The sequence below is a fragment of the Argiope bruennichi genome, chromosome 2 (assembly GCF_947563725.1).
Source record: "Argiope bruennichi chromosome 2, qqArgBrue1.1, whole genome shotgun sequence".
Classification (NCBI taxonomy): Eukaryota; Metazoa; Arthropoda; class Arachnida; order Araneae; family Araneidae; genus Argiope; species Argiope bruennichi.
Genome location: NC_079152.1, coordinates 31,729,197 through 31,748,936, shown reverse-complemented (window position 1 = coordinate 31,748,936; position 19,740 = coordinate 31,729,197). Strand labels below are relative to the sequence as shown.

The following is a 19,740-nucleotide window of genomic DNA, read 5'->3' as shown; positions in this document are numbered from 1 at the left end:
AATTGTGGTAATATGTTTCCTCTTGGTTATTAAATAAATAGAAACTGAAAATTGATTGAAGAATAGATGAAAGAATACCATTTTAAGCTAGTTTAACAAAAAAAAAAAAAAAAAAAAAAAGTGATTAAAGTATTGTTTCTAAAAAATTGAGCTTTACTGCAAAAATAGATATTATTGGTGCATATCTAAAAAGAAATTTTTAAAAAAAATCAGAAAAAAAGATTTTGCAATAATCTTCATTTTGTTTTCAAATTATTGATCGAAAATGTCATTTTTCTGTTTTTAATTGATTAAATATCTAATGGAAATTTTGAGGGGGGGGGGACACTTTTAGTTGCATGTAAGTTTTTTAAATTTGAGTTTCATCTGTGCAAATCGAGATATTTCAGTGATAAAAAAATGAACCAAACAGTAATCCTATAATCATCTCGTGAATTAATATTTTTATAAGTCCTGAGATATTTTTAAAATTAAATATTAAATAGAATTTATATTTTATTGTATATGGAAATTTTGAAATTCAATAATTATTACCAAAACTTATAAATATTTTTCAATCTGCTTTTCAGAACCAGAGAAACCTGTATATGATCCTTTGCAGCGAAAAGGACGGATATTTGCTGGGTTTATACAAGATATTGTTAATCGTTATCCATGGTATTGGAGTGATTTTGTGGATGGTCTGAATCTGCAATGTCTTGCAAGTGTAATTTTTATTTATTTTGCTTCAGTCTCAGGAGCAGTAGCATTTGGTGGATTATTGGGTGAGTTCAGTTTTTTCTATAATATTATTTATAGTGACTAGTTTTTATTCTAGTATTTTTTTATTGTTTGTGTGATAAATTCTTTTCATGTTCTTAAGAAATTTAAATCTACAACTATTTATACTTCAGCTGAAACATGATTTAAATGTGCAAAACTGAAATTTGCTGAAGCCTAATTATGAGTATCATCTTGTGATTAAAGTTAATTTTAACATTGTTGGTTCTTTATAAATGTGGATTTTTTTTTCAATAATGTAAAGGTAAGTGCTTTTCAATTATCTTTTCAGTGGATATTTTTTAACTGTTACTAACTCTCCTTAGGAAAATTTCTTTAATCTCTAAAAAAATTTGAGGGCTAATGTATTAAAGTTAAAGGCATTTTTATTTTCTTTTTATAAACTAATTACAAAATTATTTTATATTCCATATTCCACTACAGAAATACATAAGATACATAATTTTAACTTTCCAATGTTAAGCTTGAACAGTTAAAAACATGTATCTAACACAAATGTTTGCTTAGCTATATTTCGATAAATTCCCCTTCAGTTTCCTGCATCAGGAGAATGTTCAGAATCGTCCTGTTAGTCCAAAAAAGGAATTAAAATTTGAACTACAGATAATTCAAATAATATGCTTGACATTTCTTAACTAAAATATTCTGCATGATCATTAATTACTACTCTGCACATTATGCCTTCATTGCAATAGAAAATGCTACTGGTAAAATTGATCTACTTCGACCAGCATAAGTTTGTTGCTAGCAGTTCAAATTCCATCATATGAAGCAGAATTGTAGCAGCTATATCTTTATTTTATTATCTTTTTTTTGCCAGTTTGTCTTTTTAAAAGTGGCAACATCAGTTGCTTGTTAATGAGCTGTAGATAACAAGCGCTACAGATATGCCATTCTTGTGCATCAACGCATGATGATATAGAAATTTGAAATAACTAGGCAATTTGGCATTTTTCCAAGTAGAGGATGAAAGTAAATCCCCTCTTCTACTATTAAAAATGTTACTACCGTAATCATTGAAGCTAGCAGTCAGTCGTTGCATGCTGGCTTGAGTGTGGAAATTTTTTTCTCTGCATTGGATATGGCGGATTTTGCATTTTTGTCCCTACAAAATCAAGCTGTGCACCTATTGCAGGATAAGAACTCAGAGATTTGTAAAACTTTTGCTTTTCAGTTCCTTGTTAGAATGATGGTCAACATCATTTGGGCATGGAGCTTCGAGGTTACAAAAACCTATCTTCAGCTCAATAAACTATTTTACACCCACAATTGTCAAATTTGAATGGAGGAAAATTCTCATGCTGTCTAGAAACAACCGTTGCATCCTGAAAAGTGACAGTATGGTTATGGTTTTGCTGCTACCTTTATACTTGGACACATTTTTTGAAGTGCTAACTGTAAATGGAATCCAAATGTGTTCTGCACAGAACAATGGTACTGTGAGGAACACAGCATGGATATCTTCAGGTTATCATTTTTATCTAGGATTACTCACCTCCTTACTTTACTTGTCATGTAAAGCAATTACTAAGGCAACATTTCCCAGATACATGAATGATCAAACATCGTTTTCCAATAGCATGTATCTTCATTCACCAGAAAGCTTTCTCTGTGATTTTTAGTTTGTTGTATTTCCTGAAGGACACTGTATGTCATCAAATCATGCCAAATCTGAAAAACGGTATTTGATACCATGCTTTTGATATTCTTGCAGACTTGCCCTATTCATTTGTGGAAAATATGATTCTGCAGTTAGAGCACATTATTGAACCTGAAGGGGGACATATTGAATAGCTTTAATGCTAACTTTTTCTATTCTTTAACATTTATAAATTGTATTAAATGTTTTCATGTGTATTATAATACCACATCTCAGTATATTTTTATACTAACATTTTTTATTTAATAAATGTTAAGCTCATCATTTGAATTATCTGTAGTTCAAATTTTATTCATTTGGACCAACAGAATGCATTCTAGAATCTTCTGAATTGAAAATCTTACTTCTTCTAATGCTGTACATAAAATTTGAATACTTTTCCATGATGTCTTTTCTGTATTAGTATCAATATTGAGAAGATGCTGTGCTAGTTTCTGATCATGGTTTAAAAAAAAAAAAAAACTTTCTAAGAGCCACTGAAAAATGAACATCTTATCTAATAATGAAGGAAAGTAATAAAGCTGTATTTTTAAGGTTATCCTCTCCTGCTTATTTTCCAAAAGTATTTTCTCTAGATAATGATTATTTTCAGAAAGTTAGTAGTTACATGCTTTTCATTCAGAGTTTTATTGTTCTTCATGATTAAGCAAAAGCTCCATTTTAGAATCTTTTCAATGTTCTGTGTTAAATCCATGATCAAGAACTTGTGCAACATACTCATCACAGCAATGCAAAAACAAGAAGAGTAAATTCTGTAAAAGCATACAATATTTATATACATTCAAAAAGAGAATGTTACTAAAATTTTGCCGAGCTGCCAATTGTTTTAGACACATGATTATGATTTTTATATGGGTAAAATAAATAGTAATAATAATCCACAAATAATAATCATGTGGCTTATAATTAAAGTTACAGAAATTAGAACCTGAGATGCATGTTGAAACCAGAACTTCACATGACTCAGAAGTTATGTTGAATTTTTAAAAAATAAAGAATTTCAAGAATGAAGATAAATTTAATTTTTCGCAATTCCCTTCATGCCCCTCCACAAATCTAGTATGGAAGTGATGTTTTTTGCTCCCGTTGATTATATGATAATGGGAAAAATTTATTAAACTTGTTTCATTTGTAAAACTAAATTGTCACTAGTCATGATTTAAAATAAATATTTAACTTACAAAAATATAATATAATAATTTCAAGTATGAAAGAAAGTCAAATACAATTGATAAAATAACATATGGTAATAGTATGGAAATGAAAACACATAAAATATTTTAATCCAAATAATAAATTTGGTTTGTATGATGTAAACAATTATTGTGGTTCAAGATTTATTTATTAATGCTTGTTTTGTGTGTGGCGATTCTAAAAAAGTTTGTGAAATTACTCTTAAAAGCTCATAAATTAAAAAAAAAAAAAAATTCTTGAAATCTCTTGATAAGAACTAAAACAGACTAAATGCAAAGAAATAATAATTATAAGTCTGTGGCTGAAAAATAAACTGTATCAAATATATAAACAACAAAAACAAAAATATACAAACATTCCACAATACAAAAACTATACTTTTTATACAAATGTTTGGTGTCAGAACTACTGTTTTTGAAGCTTGTACCTAAAATATGAATTGTCAGTAATTCTAGGCTAAAAGGGTTATATGCATTGGCTTTTCTCCCATGCATTCTCTTAAAGAGAGACCATGCGTAAGGTAAAGCATAATAATAGATAGGCATTAGGACAGTAATATATTTAATCATTGTCAATTTTTCCTCCCCTTTTGAACACAGAAGTTATAGCATAAGCCTCCAATTAGAATTTTTTTTAACTGGTTGATTCTTTAAAAGGGTGTGTAATAAATTAAAGGGCATTTTAGGAATTTTTAATATCTAATTTTTAAAGCAAACATTTTTTTCATAAAACAATGTTATTTTATCAAGGCTGAAACTGTATGAATGGCAGTGAGAAACATAATGTTTGATTGTTGAAATTTGTATTTTTGAAACAGCAAGAGCTTTTTTCTCTTTATGCAGAATAGTATGATGAAATATTATTGCATAACATTATATATATATCAAATCTAGCTAACTCACATCACTTCTTTCCTCTGAAAAGATTTTGTTTTGAACAAAACTTTTTTATTCCCTGAGTACATATCTGATCTCTGGAGAATTTTGAGAAGTGGTGTTATGATTTTTTTCTCTATTATTCCTTTTCATTTTCTTTTCTTTTCTAAAACTTGAGGTAGGGCTACTTTCTTATCACTTCTAAAATTTAATACTTTACATAATTAAATCTTAAACCATATAATGTTTATGAAAACTTTCAAAATAGTAGTATTTAAAAAAAATTATAAATTTGGTTTACCAACATATTAACATTACGGCAGCGATCATTTTGACCAGAAATTCAATTTAATTGAGTTTCATTTTTATAATTTTGATATTTTTCGATTTTTTCCTAAAAGCTCATGAATGTTACGTAAAATTATTTGTGTTTATTTAGAATAATTATTATTGTGTATATCTACAATTATCGCTACTGATCATTTCAACTGCATCTAAAAAATTTTCTTTTCGACATTATTTTTGTGATTTTCTTGTCTAATTTTATGTGCTGATAGATAAATAGGCGTATTTGTTGTGAAGCGGCCAATTCTAGAAAACCCCAATTTCTAGGAAACGACTCTCAAACTTTAAGTATATTAATAACATGTTTTTGACTAAATCTGATCAGCACAGTTGGTAAATCGCTGGCTTTTCAATGATGAGACTAATATTAAAGAAATATTTCATTCATTGGAATTAGAATGGGTAATTCTAACATTTGGACTTTATTTTTACCTACTATTAAAGGAGACACCATGACATAGGATGGGACTCTATCACAACATTTACCATTACGTTTTCTTTTTGAACTTGATTAATTATCAAGCGATGATGCAATTCATCCTTTTAATCATAGGGATGAAATGAAAATTTACTAATAAAATTAAATGGATGTTGCAATTCCAGTTTTTATGAAAGTAAAATTTGGTTCATTTCCTCATATATAATGAATATTGTAATGTGAATCAAGAAACTAAATATTTTCAGGGGGGGATGAGAAACAGATTTTACTACCATGTTTTACTATATGTGTTTATTGAATGAAGAAGTATTAAATGATAAAGACAAATCATTCTGAAAAATCTCTTAAATCAAGAAATTTTCATTTATGGAAATAATCAGCAATCAGTTATAATTAACTGCCTGATATAGCTATAAAATAATAAATACTATATAATTGAAAACTTCTGAGTTAAATTATTTATAATTAAGTAATTCTGTAAGGAGTTGTGGTATAAATATTGCTATAAAAATACTGAAAAATGGAAAATGTTAGGTATCTGAAATTGAAATTTTGTGCAGAAATAAATAATAATAATTTTTTTTAATGTTGTATACATAAATAAATTTTACTGCTTTATCTGTTTGGTTCACATATAAACAAAATCAGGGTTCTTGTTTATATAAAGATATAAATTGATGATAATAAAAGAAGTTTTAAGACTAATGTAATTCAATATATGCCATGTAATCATAAGCAAGAAATTGGATTTGTCTAAAATAGGCAAAAAATGGGATCTAAAATTAACTTCATTCATATTTTAAGGTCGCTAAAATTATAAATGAAAAAGTTTCATTTTGAAGTAATACTTTTAAAGGATTTAAACCTTTAGCAGTGGTTTTTTTTCCCATTGAATTTTAAATACAGATTGAAAACTTCAAGTAATTGAAGTAAATATATAACAATAAATTGTCTTTTCCTTATAATGTTATTTAAAACTACAATATAACTCATTGCATTTGTTTAGATGTATTACCTGGAACTGCATCTCATTTCAGTCTAGTATATGTATTATTTATTAGTATAGTTAATTAAGTTAACAGAAGTGTCTCTATTTCAGTATATAAATTTATTCACTTTCTTCATATCCTAAGCAGTTGGTGAGTCATATAGTTACTCTTCAAGTGATTGTTTTCTATGTGCCAGTAGTATTTGGTAGAATGTGTTGACAAAATTTATGCTAATACTGTATTTGAATTCGCAGCTGATAAAACTGGAAATAATATTGGAGTATCAGAAACATTAATAGGAACAAGTATTTCGGGGATATTATTTGCTCTTTTATCTGGTCAACCACTCATAATTATAGGAACCACTGCTCCTTTGGTATTAATTGATGAAACTCTATACAAAGTAAGTTATAAAAAGATTAATTTATTAATTTTAGTTTGTTAATACTGATGTTTTTATAGTCAAACACAACAAATAAATTATGGAGTATAAAAAAAGAATATTTTGTTGAAAATTTTGAAATTCTATTTGAACTGCTGCTTAGATAATGTTAACAGCTGATGTTTCAAACTTTTTGCTTATTACTACCAAGCTACGAGAAAGAGGAATGTATCCTACTTATGGAATTTTTCCCATTATATTCTCTCTCACAAATATGAAAAAATTTAAATTTTATCATTATTACAGTGTTTGAAGCTATGGTTGTTATTTGTAAAGGGGGAAAAACTCTCTTCATACTGGATTGAAGGTTTAAATTTCTAAAAAAGAAACTTTATAATGTGAAGTTATAATTTTTAAATCTGTAAACATTGCAAAAAGTGGTGCAAGTGATATGATTGCAACTAAACTTCTCATAAAGATTCTATTTAATATATAAGCAAAGGTATTTATGTGCAAAGGAATTTGAAGAAACTTAAAATAAGTCTAATATTTTAGTAATCTCAATAGAATGCACTTAAAAAATTTCATTACTCTATGAAAATTTTTACATTATGATTTAAATAATATCTAAAAAAACTGGCAATGAAAAATATCTTAAAAAATTGAGAATATTTACAGTAATGTTATAGCACCATTAACACATCTGAACATTTCTGTCTCTGTAAACGAATATTGTTAAGAAGAAAAAGCAAGATTTCAATAAATTCATGAATTAATTTTAAAAACCAAAATTCTTGAAGATTTTTTTCTCTTCAAAGGGTCATTCCAAATTTATTAATAAATTTTGTTTTAAAAAAACTTCAACTTGAAGACTCTGTAGTTAATATATATTTTCCAAAGAAGTATAGGAAGAACTTTTAATTGAAAACAATTTTTGCTTATAATAATAATTATTTTTATATTAATTGTTTTTTAATTTGATAAATCAGCGATGCATAAGAAATTAACAATCCGTCCATCTTTACAACAAATCATCTTGTACTAATAACTAAACATAGTGGCTAATTTAAATAAAAAGTAATAGATTTTAAATATCCATGTTTTTTTATTATGCATATTAATATTGCATAAACTATAATATTTTTTAATCGTATATAATTTTTGTTGAACTAAGAGAAAAATAAATATTAAAAGTTACAGTTTGACAATATTATCTTTTCTCTCTTGATTTTTTACATATAATTACTTTCTATGAATAGTTTTTCTTCATCGTGTCTTAAGTTTTACAGTTTTATTCTTTACTTAAATTGAAAGCAGTCATGCTGAAACTGGAAATGCATTGTATTCCTGATAATTATATTCAGTTTTTAAATAATAAGACTGTTGTTATAATGACTCAGTGTAATTAAACTGATGAATCCTAACTTTGTGTAAAAAATAATTAACATTATTAACCTGGTGGTTGTATAAAGCATTAAATGAGAATTTTAAGTGTAGAATTGGACTTGCAGCCAAATAATATAAGGTTTGTATATCAGTTTTAAGTTTTATTTTAAGTAACAATTGATTTTTAAATATTTCTTTTGATTGCTTTGATACTAATTAATGCAGCAAAAAGATATCATTTATATTTACTTACCATATTTTTTTTTTTTGTTATATAAATAATATCCCTATAGAATTTGAAATCCTCTTATTATTCAAAAAAACTATTTCTTTGTGGAATGTAATTATTCCATGCTTAATTATTTTATTTTTTTAAATTAATTTTTTTCCTTATATTTTTTCATTTACAAAGGTTTTACAGAAATTATTTACTCGAATTAAATTAATAAAATTACTTTGTTTAAAAGCTAAAGAGTGTCTGTGTTTACAAAGAAAGAATAATTTTTACACTAATATTATAAAAAATTAATTATTGCTTTTTTTCTTTCAAAAGCTTTTCTTATCATAAAAATGACCAGTTAGAATTAATTTATAAACTTTTTCACCATTTCATCATGTTTCTTTTTTTCAGCTTGAAGATCGCTTCACATCTCCTTTTCTTGTGATAAGAATTTGGATGGGCATATGGATTGCTATTTTTGCAACTGTAGTTGTTGCTGCTGAAGGATCTGTTTTAGTAAAGTTCTTCTCAAGATTCATGCAAGAAATATTTGCAACAATCATTTCTTTAATATTTATTATTGAAGCACTTAATAAGTTACATAGGGTATGTAGCTTTTTTTATCCGAATTTTTATCCTTTTTATAATGTATAAGTTTTTACTTTTTTTTTTCTGTTTTCATTGTAGAAAATACCATATGTATTTATACATATGTAATAATTTTCAGTTGTTTTGATGTGATATGCAATCATGATAGAATTTGCAATGGTGATGCTTTGCATAAAGTGTTTCATTTATATATATATATATGTAAGCATTATCTTATAAGAAGCAGAATGCAGTTTCGAAGACAGTGAAGAGACTTTCGATTTCGTGACGTCGTATTATTTCATCTTGGAGAAGTACAAGAGACGAGCACACAAACAACATAGAAAGAAGTGAGGGAAAAGCTCTTGAACATTTTATCCCTGGTCTTATATAACCTGAGATATTGATAGGGAAAATATTTATCCATAGTACTCATATATAATGAGATTTCGATAGGGATTTTCGCTACACGCGCCGACGAGGCAAGGGAAACACAAGGATCTATTAAAAAAGAATTTGTCACGTCAGCGGTATTTTGTCCCTTCGCTCGGAGTGTGAGAAAGTGAGGCTTTTTGCCGATTCAGCAATTTTACAGAGCTTCTCTTGAAATAATTAAGTAGAGATAGTGGAATTGGATAAGGAAATAAGAGAATATTTTACAATGAAGTTACTTTTGGCTTAATTAAGATAAAATCTTGGAAATTAATTAAATTGAAAGTAGAGTTATATATATATATATATATATATAATCTTTGATTTTTTAAAAAATAGGTGAAAGATATTTTAAGTGAATCTGTAAAATTTGTGCAAATATTTCACACAGAGAAGCTTGAGGATTAGAATTTACTTGAAGATGTTCCACTGAATTTTAAACAATATTTTATATTTGCCTTCCCTGAAAATTTTATGTTTTGATTTCAAAGAAATACAGTATTACTCTGCATTTACGATCCCTTCTGTACTATTTTCTTATAATTTATAACACTTTTTGTTGACCTCAGATTTTCTGTTGTCACAAATTCTGCAAAGTTGAAAGTATTTTAGCTTCTTTGGGAATTTTTTGACTACAAGTTTGATGATTTGGCGACATTTTTAACGAATTGGGGACAAACTTGGCAATATATTTGTCATTTTGGCATCGCAAAATTTCTACTCATTTCTAGAAAATTCTTAACTTTTCCGAGAATATATCAAAACTTTGTAGCAATCGCCAATAACGGAATTTCACTGAATGAAACCGACGTGTAATCATCGTTATTTTTTACTGTTACGAAACTGCTAAATTAGGCCGCGAATCTGTAGCGATTTGCCTTACAGCATCTTGAATTTTCCATATACTCTGCGAGTGAAAAAAAATGTGTTGCTTTTAGAGTCTGTTGAAGACTGAACTTCTTTTACTTTATTAACTGCAAATAGCTATTGTAAATAAATCTATATTTAAATCGTGTTAAAATTCATTCAATTATAAAATTCATTCTATAAACTTTATGATTGAATTGAATGTCCTGTGGTGACGCTTTATAAGCCAGATAACAGCTATGAGACATGAGTAATTACTTTTGTCTTGTAGTCTTGTTATTCTGCTACGAACCATAAGGTTACGAGTTCGATCCTCGCCTATCGCCAATTGCAACATTGGTGACCCGATAGGGAAAAATACGCAACCTTCATACAACTGTTGTGGCGCCCTCTACCAGAAATAAATAAAATCAAAAAGCTGATAAAAAAATCAGCCAATAAATAAGAAAATGAAACTGATAAATAACCAGCCAAAAAATAAAAAAAAATGAAGCTGATAAAAAAAATCAGCTGGTAAATAAATAAAGTTGATAAATAAATCAAAGCTAATAAATAATCAGCCAATTAAAAAAATGAAGCTGGTGAAAAAAATCAGTTTATAAATAAAAAAATGACGCTGATAAATAATCAGCCAAAAAATAAAAAAAATAAAAAATGAAGCTGATAAAAAAATTAGGCAATAAAAAAAATGGATAAAGCGCAAGAACCTGTACACAAGAAGTGGACATCAGATAGAAATTTGTACAAGTGAAAAATCATTCGATTTTTTTTATTGTATTAAGAATTTCACCCTGCATTTTTTTAAATTCTTTTTTAATTGAAAAAGCAATGATTGGATGTGTAAACTTCGATCAAGTAACTTACTAATCGAGATGTCATCAAAACCCCAATCTCAACAAATTGTGAAAATTAAGTCTTTTGTTTCGTTCCCGGTCAGTGTTTACCTTCATGCTTCACTGAATTTTTCAACAAATATTTCTTGTCGCAGATTTGGACTCATAACACACTGCTTAGAGACATAGAATCATTACTGTTCCCTTGAAAATATGGCAGATTCTTTGTTTGGCATTTATTCTTTGTTTCGGCCAGTCGATTAATACGAGTTCTTTAATCTTAAATGAATGCTATCAGTTTTGGCGATTGAAACCTTACATTTCGGTCCCGCTCAATATTAAAATTTAGAAAATGAAATAAATTTCAACTGGAAGTGTAGAATATTAAAAATATATTAATGAATTCCTTGTCCTAGTCGTTAGGAAATGTGGAGATCTCGGTGCAATGAATGTCGGTTTATTGCGGGCGCTGTGACGTCAGAAAGATTTTGGAAATCGACTGCTTGATATTCTGACGTTGAATGAAAGGATAGATGAAATAACCGAAGAATTAAAAAGTGAAAATTAAGTATTTGGTCTTGACTTTTAACATTTCCAAATTTTTTCAATCAATAAAATCATGCTATATGAAACTGACCATACTGTCTTATATTTATATAAGCCTGCATTGCTTTGTCAAACATGTGAAGCTCATGTCACAGTATCCTCATTCATAGACGTTGTACTGAATAGAATCTCGGTAACCAACAGTGTATTGCACAGAAGAACTTTGTGAATTCTAATAGCAATCGCATTTCTTTATCTTGTTCCTATCCTCTTTAGAAGTTTTGAAAACAAAAAAGTAATCTTGTATAAAGTACATCAACACTCTGACATTGAAAGATGACAACCTTTGCTGCTAAAAATATCAATTTATCAATTTTAATAATAATAAGTAAATCAACAGATCTCATACCATGAAGCCAAGAGAATTATCAAAGCTAAAATATTTCTTCCTCGAATCAGTTATACTTTTTCTATAAAAATATACATTCAGTTCAATATATAACTAGACAAATTCTATTGTTAACCTCTTCAAAGTCTATTGGAAAGTCTATTATATTAATTTTTCCCACTTCTTCCAACCAACTCTATGAATTGATTCCAAATTATAATGTTCTTACTGATTCATATGATGGAACGGATTTTGAAACTATTAAAAAAAACAGGGGGGTAGGCATTCGCTCCTGTGACGAAAGTAGAAAATGTTAGAAATTCCATTGTAGCTCCAAATTTTGGAAAACTCCTTTTGAAGTTTCTGAATCTTCACATATGAAAGTCATTTATTCGCCAAGAACAGTGAGGAAAATGCCACAGCAGATGATCTTAACAAAGTGAACTTTACTATGTACTCTTAATCTAAAAGTTTGGCCAAAAATAACTATATTTTTTGTATAAAATATTTGTATATATTATGTGCAGAATTAATAGTAAAAAGATATTTGATTGTTTTGAATTTCTAATCTAAAATTTTATATTTTCTCTGATTGCAGATATTTCTTGAAAATCCATTACTTCCAGTATACTGTAATGAAACTATTAGTAATACTTCTTTCTTTGCTGCTGCTTCAAATGAATCATATTTTATCATGGATTCAAGTAATATTTCTACCTTTGATGAAGATTTTACCAATAGCTCCTCCTTTCCTGTTGATTCAATTAGCAGTCCATATTACAATGTGGATCAGAGTATTCCTGGCTCACCAAAACCTAATACAGCATTATTTTCAACGATTTTGATGATAGGAACATTTTATATTGCTTATTTTTTGCGACATTTTAGAAACAGCAAATTTCTTGGTAGAAGTGTAAGTGTGCTTATTTGCTTTTTAGTCCCCAAAATTTGTTTTTCTTGTAGTACTTTTCATATCAGATTTTTTTTAAAGTTGTAGATATATAATAATAATTGTAGATATTATATTAATAATTTGTAGAAATAATTAATAATTAAAATAATAATTTCATGTGTAGACTTCTTTATGAATAAGGCATAAATTCTTTAAATATATATATGTAAATAAGGCATAAATTCTATATATATAGAGAGAGAGAGAGAGAGCATTCAAGAAGTTTTTTTGCTTTCTCTCTCTCTCTCTCTCTTTTTCTAAATTTGCTTTTTGACATTAGTTTTAGCATGATGAAATTGTAACATTTAATTTACGATAGCATAAACTTTTAGATATTGCATAATGACAATTCTTTCAATACTTATTTATATATTAGATTCTTTGTTGAATCAGAAATAGATACAAACATGAAACATAATTATGAACTAATATATTATTTGGCAGATTACTAGCATGATCTGCCAATCTGTTTGATTCCTTCATTATAGTTCGTAGATTCCAAATAGTTTATGAAAGTTTTGGATTTATTATAGGGCATAATCCTTCACAGATAAGGAATAATTAAAAATTGTCATCTTTGATGAAGTTTCAAATATATTTTTGCTGTCTTCATATACCATTCCTTCCAGAGTTATATTCTGACAGAAAAATTTATATAAAATCAGAATTAAGTGTGCAAGTTTCAAATATTCTGAGAATATAGTTTAAATATTTCAAAACCAAATACTGCCACTTCACTCTCCCTTCTAATCAAATTTTAAATTTAGGTACATAGTTCCATTTAAAAGAAGAGTAATTTTAAATATATTTTCAATTTGTTGTCTTCTTCAAAAGAAACCTAAACTGTTATGAAAAAAGGGCTATATAAGTAATTTATTTTCTTCCCACATACAATTTTCTTAGATTTAGTAAGAATTTCAGCAAAAATTTTCACAATTGCAGATTTAGTGGAATACTTAAAAAGTATTCTGTGAAAAGCAAAATTTTCAGAGCTAGTATTGTACATTTGCTTCATTTCTACTTTATTTAAGTATAATTTCTTTTTTGTTTTTTCTTTCTTTAGAGACTTTAATAGTTTTCTTACGAGAGAGACTGAATTTTATTTGAATATAATGAATAACTATTTTTTGTGACCATCAAATGTCTTAAACATGTAAATATTATTTTAAATTTGAATATGGAAGGACAAGAAAGGAAATCATAATTTATATTTTATATAATTTTTTAGGGAAAGCAAAAAAAAAATTATTAATGCAGTTTCTATAATTTATTTTTTTATTTTTACAGGTTTGCTCCAATTTATATATATATATATATATATATATATATATATATATATATATATATATATATATATATATATATATATATATATATAATATACACATTAATAGTGTATAATATTCAAAAAAATATTTTTATTAAATGTTATAAATGCAGAGTAATGTAATTTTTTTTTTAATTTTAAAAATTGATCTCCAGAATATATGTTTAATCTTGTTCAAACAAAAATATGATAATTTGTACCTTCATGAATATTTCAGGCAAGGAGAGCCTTAGGGGATTTTGGTGTACCAATAGGATTGTTTACTATGGTTATTATGGATTATTTTGTACCAAACACATATACAGAGGTATGTTGTCTTGGTGTTTGTTAAATATATAGGCTTAGTTTAAGTAATTTCAGTAGTTTTAAAATTAGAATCAATTACTTCTTTTTGTTTGTATTAAAACCATTTCAACATATATTAATAAAATAATAATATTGGCAGCTAAGGATATTGTGCAATAATATTTTCCTATTAGCTTTAATAAAATAATAAAATCTGTATAAATTATTTATAATAATTAAAGTAATTAATGTTAATAAAGACATAACTTTGTACTTTTTCTTATTTAACTTTGTTCTATCAAGTGATAGTTTAACATTTTTAGAGTTGATGGATAAATATTTATCTCATGGTTCAGATAAATTGATGACAATAAATATTATCTTTAATTTCAAAATATTTTTTAAACTCTATGTTATTTAAAATATGTATTTGAAAGAATATTTTATTTTTATGGAATGAAATAGAATGTTTGTAAAATAATTTCAAATGTATCTATCAAAAGTTTGGAATTACATTGTATGAAAGCTGCAAAAGGGAGAGTTAATGTAATTTTTTTTGTTATGTTTATCTTAAATGATAAAAGTCTGTATTCATTATTAAACACATATAAATTTGAAACATTTTATTTGGAAAAAATTTGAATAATTCAGAATTATCTTGTATTCATTGAAAATTCTATTTTATGTTAAACTAGCTGGTTTGTCTAGTGTTTGTGTTATTTCTGATTAAATTTGCTTTTAATAACTTAATGTGCATGATTCTCCAAAGAACAATATTTTTAATCACAAGGTTATGACAGATATCAAAACTGTGTCATTCTAATAGTCTAAACACTACTTAAACATTAAAAAACATTTTTTGAAATTTATTATTTAATTAGCACCATTTGATTATTGTTATTAAACATTATTTAATAATTTTCAAAATAATCTGTCCTAACTTTTGCATTATTGTAACCTCATTTCCTAATATCTGATTTAAACTATGCAGATATTAAACTGAATCCACCCTCTTTAGTGTGTGACAATTAAAGAAAATCACACATTTTTGTATTTGGTAGAAAAAAAATTTAAATTCTAAAAATTCAAATAAATTCTACTCACAACAATTAAATTAGTATTAAATTAAAAAGAGAATTTTTAAAATTTGAAATGGTATAATCACAGTTTTAAGCAGGAATATTTTCAGAAATTGTAAAAAAACTAAAATCTTGTTGATTTTTAATTAAAATTTTTGAAAAATCACTTCTAAATATCCAAGCTGTACCAAATTTAGTTGCTTTAGACCAAATGCTTTTGTCATGTAGAGTGACAACATACACATTTCTTTATTAGTAGTAGAAATTAGATCGGATTTTATTTTATCTCTGTAATGTGTTTCCTTAATTGATAAAGTGTGTGATTATGAACTCTGTAAGAGTATCCTAATAAGAAATTTTATTCAGTTTATATATATATATATATATATATATATATATATATATATATATATATATATATATATATATAATATTGCGGTCTATTAATATTCATAAGTAATGTAATATCTTTTGTGTAATTTCAAATAAAGACACTAGATTTTAATTCTCCGTTAAAACCATGGTCAGTGAGATCAATACATCAAAAATTTTGCTCTTAATTAGAGTATCAGTCTGTATTGAAATGGAGAAACATTTGTCTGCATTGTCTACATCATCCATTCCATAAATATATTTAGAGAAGATAGGATCTCTTTGTATTGAATGTTGTAAAAGAAAGAAAATACAGCTAATTACAAACAAAATACTGTATTTATAGAGATAATTAATCTCTAAAGTCCTTATAAAGATTTTGACAACTTCCAAGCATAAAAAATATAATTTAAAAAATATCCAAATATATTGTCATACATAAATAAATATATATTTCTTGAAGAAATGAAAGAAAAAAATATTATTGGCATTACCATCATTCACCATAACTGAAAAAGAAAATAATAAGAAGAAGTAACTTGGATCTTTAGAATGGAAGTAAAGCATTTTGCTTGCAGGAAAAATGCATGTTTAATTATTTGTTTTGAAAAAAAGGTGAGAAAAATAATAATTAGATTTCATGATAATCCTTTTTAATGTTTAGAGTCTGCAATAATAATCATAATTATAGTGATTTCTAAATAATTACTGAAAAATGACGCACAAATTTTATATATATTTATTTGAATGCAACATCTGTAAACAAGTTCAAGTATCTTTAAAATCAAATAAATTATCATATGCTACCTGATAATAGCATGATATATTTCAAGTTTGCAGTAGTTAAACAAATTCACTCACAAAAATTGAGAGATGCAGAAGAAAATAGATTGATTGGTTTTTGCTGAACAGATTCGTTTTCTTTTGGATGCTGTTAATCTATATTCAAATTTCTTTCCTTTTCTGTTTGAAAAAACATGTTCATACAACTGTTTTTTTAAATTAAATTTTAAATAAAAATCATGGATAGCTGAATTTTATGAATGCTTTGTTTAATTATGTTTACTGCTATTTCATATATATATTTTAAAATACAATTAGGAATATAAGTTTAAGAATTAATTATGTTTCAGTTCAAATTCAGGTACATGGTAACATTAAATCTTTTTTCCTTTGTTATAGAAACTTTCTGTTCCTGAAGGTTTTAATCCTAGTACTGACCGAAGTTGGGGGCTTGTACCATATCCGATTGCTTTTTATGAAGTTGCACTTGCTGCTGTTGGTGGCATTCTAGTATTTATTTTATTGTTCATGGAAACTCAAATTTGTGAGTAAGTAGCTTTTTCTGCATTTCTGCCATATGTTTTTAGTTGTGTTATAGATTTGATTTTCATTTGTTTCATTCATACTGTCATCTATCCACTCATACTTGAATTTTGAAATATAAAATATCTTTTCTTCAATTCTATATTTATCCGTTTTTGAAAATTGTATTGAAATTATTTATATATATATATATATATTGAGATTTAAATTAAATGCTTAGTGTAAAACAGAAGAAAAATTATGGACTTTCAGGGGGGAATAAAGTATCTAAGAGTTTGTGACTTTAGAAAAAATGTGATATGTACTGTAAAGTACAATCACATAAGGTGCAATCACATTCTCAGTAAAAAATGTGTACTGTAAAGTAAGTACACATTTTAAGTAATTTAAGTAAGTTAAGTAATTTTTTAGTAAGTAAGTAAGTAAGTAAGTTAAGTAAGTAAGTTATTTTAAGTAATTTTTTCACATTTTAAGTATAAGTAATTTTAAGTGTTTATTTAAAAAGTTTAATTTCAGATTACCAAGTTCAAAAATTAAATTTATATAACTTTCGACTGACTTGTTTTCATATGAGGAAGTCAAGAAAAATGAAGTATTATTGCTTTCTATTGTGCAATATAGTTTGTTATACTATATATAAAAATTAAACAAAAGAACTTTTAATGCACATTGAAAAAGTAAGACAAAAGGAGAAATTATCTTTATAACATAAATTCTGTTTTCATGATCTGATTTATAAATTTAAAATTTCTCTTTTTAGATTGATAATAAGCAAAAAGAAAGTAAAAAAAGGCTCTGGATTCCATGTAGACATGGTTGTTGTGGGTGTATTAAACTTGCTTAATGGCTTCCTTGGCTGTCCTTGGCAGTGTGCAGCTGCTGTGAGATCCATTACTCATACTTCAAGTTTAATAGTGCTAAGCAAAACACATGCACCTGGAGAAACCCCTAGAATAGTTGAAGTCAAAGAACAACGGTTAACTGGTTTACTCGTTTCCTTATTAATTGGTATGTGTTTCTTTTGCATATTTTTTTGAAATTTGCTCTTATTTAAAAATATTAAGTTATTTTTTTCTGATTATGGTTTATATATGTTAAATTGTAGTAATTGAACTTATTTTAATTTTTGTTTTATAGTTTTTGAAAGACAAAAATTAAAACTTTATTGATTTAAAATTTTGTTAAAAAATATATTGAATGCTAAGCAGTACAGTTTTGAATTATTTCTTATAAATTAAGAGATGTAAATGTTTCAGCAACTGTAAATAATCTTTACTGATAAAAGAAAGTATTTGTTTGTGCATACATCTGTGGTATGTAAATGAATCTAATGCATTTGTAACCATGAAATTTGGTTACATGTATTCATAATGATGACTCATTGTATCTCAAAGCGAAATTATATGTAAAAATTTTATATAATATTTAGTCTTAGTTTGAGTATTTTTTCTTCTTTCTTAGCCTGTAATATCATTTCTGATGATAGTAAGGTAAATAAATAAATAAATAAAAATAAACTAAAACTCTTATATACTATTCGTGCATATTAAAATACCTACATTTTAAGTTTATCTTTTTAAAATTCTCTATGATAATAACTAGTACATTTATACCTAATTTGGAGCAAAGACAAAGAAAGAACTTTTTTATTATTTTTTTAATTAATTATTTTCAAATATTTCTTAATCTGCTGAATACAAAGGTTGCATAAAGATTTCCCCCCCCCCCTACAAGCTTATTGGCTTGAGGATACTTATTGGCCTGGATACTTATTGTCTTCTCAGTTTTAACTTAGCAAGGAACTAAATTAGAATTTCAAGAATCAAGAAAATTATTTTTTTTAACATTAATAACACTAAACTTTCTGATTTCCCTCTCTTTTTCTTTATGTATCCTCATTTTCAGTTATATATTTTAATATTTTGTCTGCAGTTTAGCACATAATATCATTATCACGATGAAAAATAAATGTATAGCATCACTGCTGTTTGTTTTTTATTTTGATTCCATTTTATAATTTTATTTTGCATTAATATGATTTTAATTTTTCTGAAGTTCGTTATATTATGGACATTCGTTATATCATTGCAGGTATTGTTAATGGAAATATATTAATTAGTGTCTAGTTACATAATGAAAAATATTTGTCAAATTCCTTTGAAAAGAACTAAGTTTTTATATAATTAGCTGTATTCTCTGTAGGTTGATAAAATAGAATTCTTAAAAATATAACAATATTGCATATTTGAAATTGCAAAATTGAAACTTCTAAAAAATTAAATCAGTTATTAATAATATAATCGTTTTTATTATTATTATTATTGATTTCCATTCTCATTTTAAAATCTTTTAAGTAAAGCAATTTAAGGATCAAATTAGATCTTTTTTAATACTTTGTATTGAATGTACGATTTCTAAACTAAAAAAAAAAAAAAATTATGCAATAATGATGGCCTTGTAAAATTTTACGTTTAT

General features: G+C 26.1%; 1 protein-coding gene across 5 annotated transcripts in view; it reads left to right on the top strand.

Moving 5' to 3' along the window:
* Positions 1–19,740, top strand: part of LOC129959402 (band 3 anion transport protein-like) — a 130,795-nt gene that overhangs the window by 106,683 nt on the left and 4,372 nt on the right. For all 5 annotated transcript variants that reach the window (XM_056072228.1, XM_056072230.1, XM_056072221.1 and 2 more), the window contains 7 exons: positions 570–764; positions 6,537–6,685; positions 8,682–8,876; positions 12,523–12,837; positions 14,421–14,510; positions 17,122–17,270; positions 18,026–18,273. In XM_056072228.1, the coding sequence (XP_055928203.1) occupies positions 570–764; positions 6,537–6,685; positions 8,682–8,876; positions 12,523–12,837; positions 14,421–14,510; positions 17,122–17,270; positions 18,026–18,273 (1,341 nt within the window). The remainder of the gene's footprint in view (positions 1–569; positions 765–6,536; positions 6,686–8,681; positions 8,877–12,522; positions 12,838–14,420; positions 14,511–17,121; positions 17,271–18,025; positions 18,274–19,740) is intronic.